Genomic DNA, 8,263 nt, shown 5'->3' on the forward strand with positions numbered 1-8,263 from the left:
TTCATTTAAGCTTCTGGTTCTCTCTTTTGATTTTATATTGTCGATGCCGGATTGATTTTTTCTTCAGGAGATCCGTGGTGGCCCAATTCCAATGTGGGTCAGAAGTTTTCAGACTTTCTCCTTAGGTCTGGAATCTTCTAAGAATGATTTTGGCCTCAGGAACTTGGGTGTTGGACTGACCTGAGATCCTGGCCATGGCCGTGCCAGGCAGGGATGCAAAGGCAGATGGGGTGGGAAGAAGCCCCAAGATTTCCCAGGGAGTGGATTGAGTAGCTGGGTTGTACTGGATGCAAAGGGTCAGAGAGAGGAAAGGTAAACCTCCGAGTCCCAGAAAGAGGCTGTCAGCCCCAGAAAGAGGCTAGCGGGTGTTGCAGGATCAGGGAAGTAAAGGGAGGTGAGGGCGGTGCCAGGTCCAGAAGCAGTGCTCCTAGGGCCCAGGGAAGGCACTAAGTTGTTCTGGGTGAAAGCGATCAGGAAGCAGTATTGGTTCCCCAGGTGTCTGGGGACCCAAGACTAGGAATGGCGCAGGGCCCAAACTAGTAGAGAGCAGTGGGGGAGACGGAAGGGTGAATGTGGCTGGGGGAGTCAAAGTGCTGAGGGCTGTGCTATAGACTTACCCCAAGAGGCCTGAGGATAGGAGTGCAGGCTATTAGAGTTAGCCGGTGGTGCAGGTCCCGGGAAGCAGAGAGAGGTGAGGGCGGGGCAAGGTCCAGAAGCGGTGCTTCTGGGGCCCAAGAAAGGCACTAAGTTGTTCTGGGTGAAAAGAATCAGGAAGCAGTATTGGTTCCCCAGGTGTCTGGGGACCCAAATGTAGGAATTGCGCAGGGCCCAATCTAGGAGTAGGGAACATCGGGGGAGATGGAAGGGTGGATGAGGCTGGGGGAGTCAAGGCACAGAGGGCTCTGCGATAGACTTACCCAAGAGAGGCCTGAGGGTAGGAGAGATGGCTAGGAGAGCGTATTTTGTTTCTTAATCCATTTAATTAGCCCGTGACTTTTGACTGGGGAGTTCCGCCCATTGATATTTAAGGTTATTATTGAAAGATGTGTATTATGGCGCAGGGCCCAAACTAGGAGTAGAGAACAGCTGTGGAGATGGAAGGGTGAATGTGGCTTGGGGAGTCAAAGCACAGAGGGCTGCGCTATAGACTTACCCCAAGAGGTCTGAGGATGGGAGTGCAGTGTTTTGCATATTTTTAAGAGAATTTTTTCTATACTGGGAATTGAACCCAGGGTCTTGTCCTTATGATGTGAGCACACTACCACTAAGCTACATCCTCAGGCCTGTACATTATTTTTAATCTTGATATTTTAATAAATTAGATAAAAGCTCTAATAAGTTTTAATGCAACATTTAGGGTTTTTTATGTATAGAAGCAAATGATCCCAAACAGGCATAGTTTTAATTTCATCCTTTCCAATGTGGATGCTGTTTGTTTTCTCTCTTGCGTAGTTGCTCTTGCTAAGATTCACAGTAATGTTTCAAGTAAGAGTGATCAAAATGTACATCTGTTTCTTGATCCTGATCTTAGAGAATGCATTTATTTTTTCCTCTCTTCAATATGATACTGACCATGGATCTTTCATATATAGCCATTATTGTTTTGGACTTTGTTCCTTCTCTGCCTAACTTGAGAGTTTTCATCATAAAGAGATGGTGAATCTTTTTGAATGATTATTTTGTATCTACAACAAAAGAGTCATGTAGTTTTTGTTTTACATTTTGTTGATATGTTACATCACATTCACTGACTGACCTAGGTTGAATTATTTTTGCATCCAAAGGATGAATCTTGCCTGTTTGTAGAATACAATCATTTAAATACATTGCGGAGTTGGATGATGATGATTGTTGTTGTTGTTGTTGTTGTTGTTGTGTGGGTGATTGAAAACCTAGAGCCCTGTGTACCTGCTGGCAGTGTCTTATCACTGAACTACATTCTTAGCCCTTTTTAAATTTTTAAAAAATTTAGAGACAGGGTCTTGCTAAGTTATGCAGGCAGCCCTTGACCTCACTCTTTAAGTAAGCTACCCAGCCTTATCTTGACCTCAGTCTATAAGTAGGTTAGCCATGAACTTTATCTTCCTTCTTCAGCCTCTTATATAGCTGGAATCACAGGCCTGTGCCACTAGGCTTGATTGGATAGTATTTTATTGAGAATTATTGACTATGTATTCATCAGAATATGGGTCTACAGATCTCTCTCTCTCCTTCTCTCCCTCCATCCCTCCCTTGACCCCACCTTCCTTCTTCTTTCTTACTTCCCTTCAACCTTCCTTCCTCTCTTCTGTTCCCCTTCGTTTCCTGCCTCCCTTACTGTTTCTATTGACAGGGTCTCCCTGTGTACTCCATACTAGCCCCAAATGTACCATTCTTTTGCCTCAGCCTCTTGAGTGGTATAATGGTTTTCTTTGTTGTTGTTGCTGTTGTTTTCATTTTTGAGGCAGGGTTACTAGTCTTTACTCTGTTCTTTCTTGTACTGCCTTTGAGTTTGGTTTATTGTTGTTTGCTTTTAATATATTTTTAAAAGAATCTCAGGTAGCCCAAACTTGCCTCAATGCAGCCACATTGTAGAAGATGATCTTGAATTTCTGATTCTCCTGCCCCCATTCCCCAAATATTGTGATTACACGTGTACACTACTATGTACGACTTTGTCCCTGCTTTTCTAACTCTTTGAGGTACATTGTTTGGTTGCTTATTTGAGATCATTCTGGTTTCTTGGTATATGTGATATTTGCTGTAAACTTTCTACTTACTACTTCTTTTGATGTTTGCAACAGACTTTTATATGTGTCATTTTCTTAATTTATAGAAATTGATTTCTCTTTTATTTTCCTCCATTTTCCATTGGGCAGTAAAGAGGTTATTCATTTGTACATATTGTTTACTTTGCATTCAACTCATTGCTTTTCATTTGTAGTTTTAATCCACTGTGTTCTGAGAAGATGCATGAGAGGGGTTCAGTGATTTAAAATTTATTAATACTTGATTTGTGGCCTAATGTATGATCTGTTTGAACATAAACCATGTGCTGGTAAGAAGAACGCTTATTCTGCTGATGTTAGATGACATGTTCCATAAATAACTGTTAGGTTATTTGCTCTAGTTTATGGTTCAACTCAAATATTTCTTTATGGATTTTCTGCCTTGATGAGCTGTCCATTGAAGGAAAGAATGTTGGATGTTCCCCAGTATTATTGTATCTCTCTCTTCAAATCTAATAATACTTGTCATTTACATTTGGGTACTTCCATGTTGGGTCCATATATGTTTATAATTTTGTATGTTCTTATTGAAATTATCCTTAATCAGTATATGACGTTCTTTGTCTCTTTTTGTAGTCTTAAAGTCTGTTTTATCTGGTAATTACTATAGTTATTCCTGTTTATTATTTTTCCTGTTCATGTGATGTATCTTTTCCTAACCCTTCAGGTTATGTTATATACGTCTTCACTTCTTTGTACTACCTGTGAGATAGGCATGCATATCTGGGTAGGCATGCAGAGGATTTTTCTTTCTGGGGTTTGTGTGATTTGTCCTTTGAAACAACTTGGCACTTTGGTTGCCGTCCCATGGTGTTAGGCTGAGACTTGGCTCATGGTTAATATACTAACAATGTTTGTTTAAACATACATCTTTCTTCTCGATTCCAGCACAAAATGATGACAACATCTCTCTCATAAAGAAAGATGAGAGTTTTCTTCAGAGAAGTTTTGGTAAGAGAAACCTTCATGGTGAAGATGAACTTCGATCTCCACAACTCCAGGAGAATGATGGAAACAAGGAGACAAAAGATGTCCATGAGGACTCTCAAGTAACAGAGTAAGCAAAATCATACTTGCATGTAGCAAGCATCCTTTGGAATTATGTAACTGTTTTACTCTGTGATTTTTTTCTTGTTTTGATAAAAAAATGAAGAGTAATAGAAATGCAATAATGGTAAGGCAGTCAGACTTAGAATTGTTTGTCGTTGGGCTGATTATAAGTGATTTGAGACTGTACTTTTTGAACTGATTTATGGCATTTCTATACATTTATGACTAGCTCCTTCTATCCATTTCCTCACAGCAGCTCTTCTACCTTCAAAGTAAAAAAATTTAAAGTACATACTGAATGCCAAAATACAATTCCTCCACTGGAAGAAGTGGAAAGGAACACACAGGATGCCTTTCAGAGCTGGTACAAGATCACAGTGAGTGTACTGACATGTAAATAAGATACAAGAGAGACAGGTCAAGTGAAGTTACTTTGATCATAGCTAAAGATAGATCCAGAAAAGGAATAAAAAGTAAACATGTCGATTACAAGAAAGTCATAGGAGGAAGGCAAAGGTGGAAATAACTGCCAAGAAGTTGGAGAAACTCTTCACCAGTTATTAGTATTGTTCAAACTGAAAGTGAGATTTTTTAAGGCTCCAAAATCCTTTTCAGAGGGTCAGGTAGGTCCTAAATAGTCAGAATTCCCTGGAAGCTTATGAAACTGTGGCAATTCTTGAACAGGTGGATTTCATTATTTGGATTATAAACATTGAAATACAAAGAAAGGATGCTCATAAAATCCACATAGAGAAAAAGATGAGAGGGAAGGAGGGAGGAAAGGAGAGAGGGAGAGACAGAGGGACAGAAGGAGGGAGAGAGGGAGGAAGAAGGAAGGGAGGGAGGGAGGGAGGGAGGAAGGAAGGAAGGAAGGAAGGAAGGAAGGAAGGAAGGAAGGAAGGAAGGAGAGAAGGAGAGAAACTATGCCAATTGTCTCCATATTAGAAGTCTTATTTTACACAATAGGTCAGAATAAAACATTTTGTTTATATGTTGTCCTTAATTTCCTATTGTTTGTCTTCTCTCCTATTCCTTGTTTTGACCCTTAGATTCCATGTGGGAGAAAGTATGAAAAGATGTGGATACTAAACTTACTCCAGAGTCATTGCAGTATGCCCATCTTTCCAACTGATGTAAGAGAGGATACTTAATCCCTCTGTGTGCACACAGGGGGTGGATAGAAGTCAGGGTCATCATGGAATGTTGACCTTCAACACCGATTTTTGCCTTCATTCCCTATAGTTTCAGTACATCAGAAGGAAGGCACAGTTCTTTGTTCAAGATTCTAGAACTGCCTCTGAATTGAGGAGCATGAACAGCCAGATATATGATGAGGAAAATAAAAAGGTTTGTGTTAATGGAATTCCTTGTACTTAGTTCTGGTACAGTTGTACTAAGCCAGGAACTAGTCTGTCTTTGTGATTGGAAGTTCTGTTGTTTACCCCATCTTTCCTTCACACAGATACCTATCTTTGTGAATGCATCTCCTGAGCCTGTATCTGTGCAATATATGTTCACAGACAAACAAATGCAGAAGCTAAAGGTAATGCAGACTTAATGCATGTTACATGTCTGCTTCCCAGACCTACCTCTTCCTGTCCTCACTCCATGAAGTTCCTGCCATCATGATCACCAGAACTTCATAGCCGCTACTCTTTCCACCTCTGTCTCTGCAGATGGTCATGAAGAAACGATATGATGTCTCCCAGAAAGCTCTGGACCTCAGAAAGCTTCGCTTTGACCCAGGTATAGCTGACTGCAGTAGTTCTAGGTCACAGTCGATTTGGAAGAAAGACAGAGAGGGGCCTGTGGTGGTGCTGGTCCAGGGAGACCTTTCTGTACCTTTTGATTCTTTTCTCTCCACTTCCTGCAGGCTTCAGAAATCATAATGTTGACGTATTTCTGAATCGAAGAAGCTGCATGGTCGCCACTCTTGAGATCATCGAAAAGAATTTCCCTAAGGTGAAATCACAGCTGATACTCGGGTTGAGTGCTAGAAAAAAATGGGTTACAGGGCAGATTTGTCTCCGAGGTATTAGATGGTAATGATCACTTTAATTCTTTCTTCCAACAGCTGCTATCCTTGAACTTGCAGAACAACAAAATACACTGGCTAGATGCCCTGTCAGACCTAATAGAGAAGGCACCCAGAGTCAAGAGCCTGAACCTTTCAAAAAATGAGGTGAGGAGATGAGATGTGAGTTGAGGGTGGATGGCAGTGCACACTGTGGTGTGTGGTGGCATTAGGTATGAAAGATCCCTGTGTGAGGGTGGCAGCTATGGGTCCTGGGCCGTAGATATGTCTTTGCCTTGGACGCCTTTACTAATTCGTTCCCATCTTTCTTAGCTGAAGTCAGTATGGGAGTTGGAGAAAATGAAAGGACTGAAGCTGGAAGAGCTGTGGTTAGAAGCGAATCCTTTATGCAGCACCTTTCCCAATCAATCTGCCTATGTAAAGTATGTAATACCTACCAAACAGCTCATTCTCTTCATGAGCATCTTGGCCCTTTGGTAACCTGAGGTCCCCTCGATGTGCTCATCTGTGGGAAGAGACAGCCCTGGTTCTCTGGAAGGATCCCGTGCCCTGCTTTTTCTCTGTGTGCTCATTGTGTATGTTCAGGCCTCCTTGCCTTCTGTCCTGCCCTACCCCTCAACCTGGCCTGGCCTGTGTTTTACTTCTCTTAGATTTTAACCTCCTCCAATAAGCCCAACCATGCCTCACTTTATGTCACCAGCCTTTCTCCCCTGTCCTGAGATGAGCCTCCTGTTCTTATAACACTGGAGAAGGGGGCGGGTACAGTGTGGGTGGAACTACCCAGGGCAAAGGAGAGGGAGGGGAGCAAGAGGGAGCCCTGGGTGTTGGGGATGGGGTGAAAGGCTATCCAAACCTGAACTGTTAATCACTTTTTTTGGCTTTTGGTTTTTGGACAGTGCTGTCCTGAAGTGTTTCCCCGGGTTATTATGCCTGGTAAGTTCTTTCGTTCGTCACCATCTCCTTTTCCTCACATGCATGACTTCCAGTCTGTTTCCAAGTCTTTGGTCTCCTGCCTATATTACTTGTTTGTATCAGACTAGCACAAGTTTTCAATGCTATGGATTTCTAAAGACATGGATATTTTCCCTGGGGAGGTGAGGGGGGGATCCAATATGCAGAGAGCATGGGGGTGGGGGAGGGGAGGGGAGGAGAAGGGAAGGTGGAGAGGGAGAGGGAAATGATCCCATGCTGTTTCCAGGGCCATTTTACACGTGGCTCTGACCCCTGAGTCACATTATCTTCTTGGGTACCATGTGCCATGTCCCTCCTCTGTGCTCCTAATTTCTTCCTTTCTTCAGGATGGCCGGGAATTAGTTCCAACATTTTACACTGGCACTGACACGCTGGAAGTAATAAAACCCTGTATGGTAAGGAGAGATCATCAAGATTTGAGGTGTTGGGCAGGAGATTTTGTCAACCACACTTTTTCAAAGTGTCTTTTCATTTTAGGAAAGCTATAAAGGATCTGAGACTCTGAAGAGTCTGATCGTGCAGTTTATGCTTCAGTAAGTTACCTTGAGGAAATAGAAAGCTCAGTGGGGTTGTCTCACCTTAGCGCAAAGTCTGCTCATAAGAGTTTTCTGGTATTACATGGGCTGTGTACCACAAGAAATAGCCTGTTCACTTTGCTGCACATCTCCCACAGGTATTACTTGATCTATGACTACAGCAATCGATACAGTCTCCTCTGTGCTTACCATGACGAGGCGTGCTTCTCCCTGACCATTCACTTCAACCCCAGGAATCCAGATCCGTGCGTATCACAGCTCAGGCTTTGTTCTGGAGCAGCATGTTCCATCCCTAGCAGACACAGGTGACCCGTTGAAATGCCCACAGTGACTAGAATAGGCTTTTGCTCCTCTTTTTCTCCTAGGAAAAACTTGGAAGCATACCTCAAGGATAGTAGGAACATGAAGAGGATCAAGGACCCCTGTAAGGATGTAATGGGGTGGTAAAGAAGGGAATCAAATGGTGCAAGTCGTAGGGGTAACAATCACCATCTTGCTCCTCTGCTTCATACAGTTCTGCGGATGCAGCTGCTGAAGTACACAAAACATAATATTGTGGCCAGCCTCCAGGAATTGCCTCAAACTCTGCATGATTTCAACTCCTTTGTAATTGACATTTGTTTCCAGACTGTGAGCACCCATTTCTTCTCTCAGTTATGACCAGAAAGCTACAAGTAAGTAGTATGTTTTAGAAGGATAATGAACGTCCTACTTTACTGTTCTCCCTCCTCAGGAAAGGATGATCTGCTTCACTGTCAATGGAGTGTTCAAGGAATGTGAGTGTTCAATCGTCTCAACAGGGCTCTTTTGGCTCCTTTCTCCAGGCAGAGTTCGCTACCCGAACTCTGCTAGCCCCATTTCTGTTTTTCCTTCTTCTTTTTTTTTTAATTTAATTTTATTCT

At 42.5% G+C, this 8,263-nt stretch overlaps 1 protein-coding gene across 1 annotated transcript in view; it reads left to right on the top strand.

The window, feature by feature from the left end:
- Nucleotides 1-8,263, top strand: part of LOC103724751 (nuclear RNA export factor 5-like) — a 69,304-nt gene that overhangs the window by 42,936 nt on the left and 18,105 nt on the right. Inside the window, exons 2-16 of the mRNA XM_029558063.1 lie at nucleotides 3,657-3,825; nucleotides 4,072-4,195; nucleotides 4,868-4,951; nucleotides 5,061-5,165; nucleotides 5,281-5,361; nucleotides 5,495-5,564; nucleotides 5,692-5,780; nucleotides 5,893-6,000; nucleotides 6,166-6,275; nucleotides 6,750-6,786; nucleotides 7,152-7,220; nucleotides 7,303-7,358; nucleotides 7,727-7,785; nucleotides 7,876-7,991; nucleotides 8,095-8,137. Coding sequence (XP_029413923.1) covers nucleotides 3,657-3,825; nucleotides 4,072-4,195; nucleotides 4,868-4,951; nucleotides 5,061-5,165; nucleotides 5,281-5,361; nucleotides 5,495-5,564; nucleotides 5,692-5,780; nucleotides 5,893-6,000; nucleotides 6,166-6,275; nucleotides 6,750-6,786; nucleotides 7,152-7,220; nucleotides 7,303-7,358; nucleotides 7,727-7,785; nucleotides 7,876-7,991; nucleotides 8,095-8,137 — 1,320 coding nt within the window. The remainder of the gene's footprint in view (nucleotides 1-3,656; nucleotides 3,826-4,071; nucleotides 4,196-4,867; nucleotides 4,952-5,060; nucleotides 5,166-5,280; nucleotides 5,362-5,494; nucleotides 5,565-5,691; nucleotides 5,781-5,892; nucleotides 6,001-6,165; nucleotides 6,276-6,749; nucleotides 6,787-7,151; nucleotides 7,221-7,302; nucleotides 7,359-7,726; nucleotides 7,786-7,875; nucleotides 7,992-8,094; nucleotides 8,138-8,263) is intronic.

This window comes from Nannospalax galili, unplaced genomic scaffold (assembly GCF_000622305.1).
Source record: "Nannospalax galili isolate Female #2095 unplaced genomic scaffold, S.galili_v1.0 scaffold1188, whole genome shotgun sequence".
NCBI lineage: Eukaryota > Metazoa > Chordata > Mammalia > Rodentia > Spalacidae > Nannospalax > Nannospalax galili.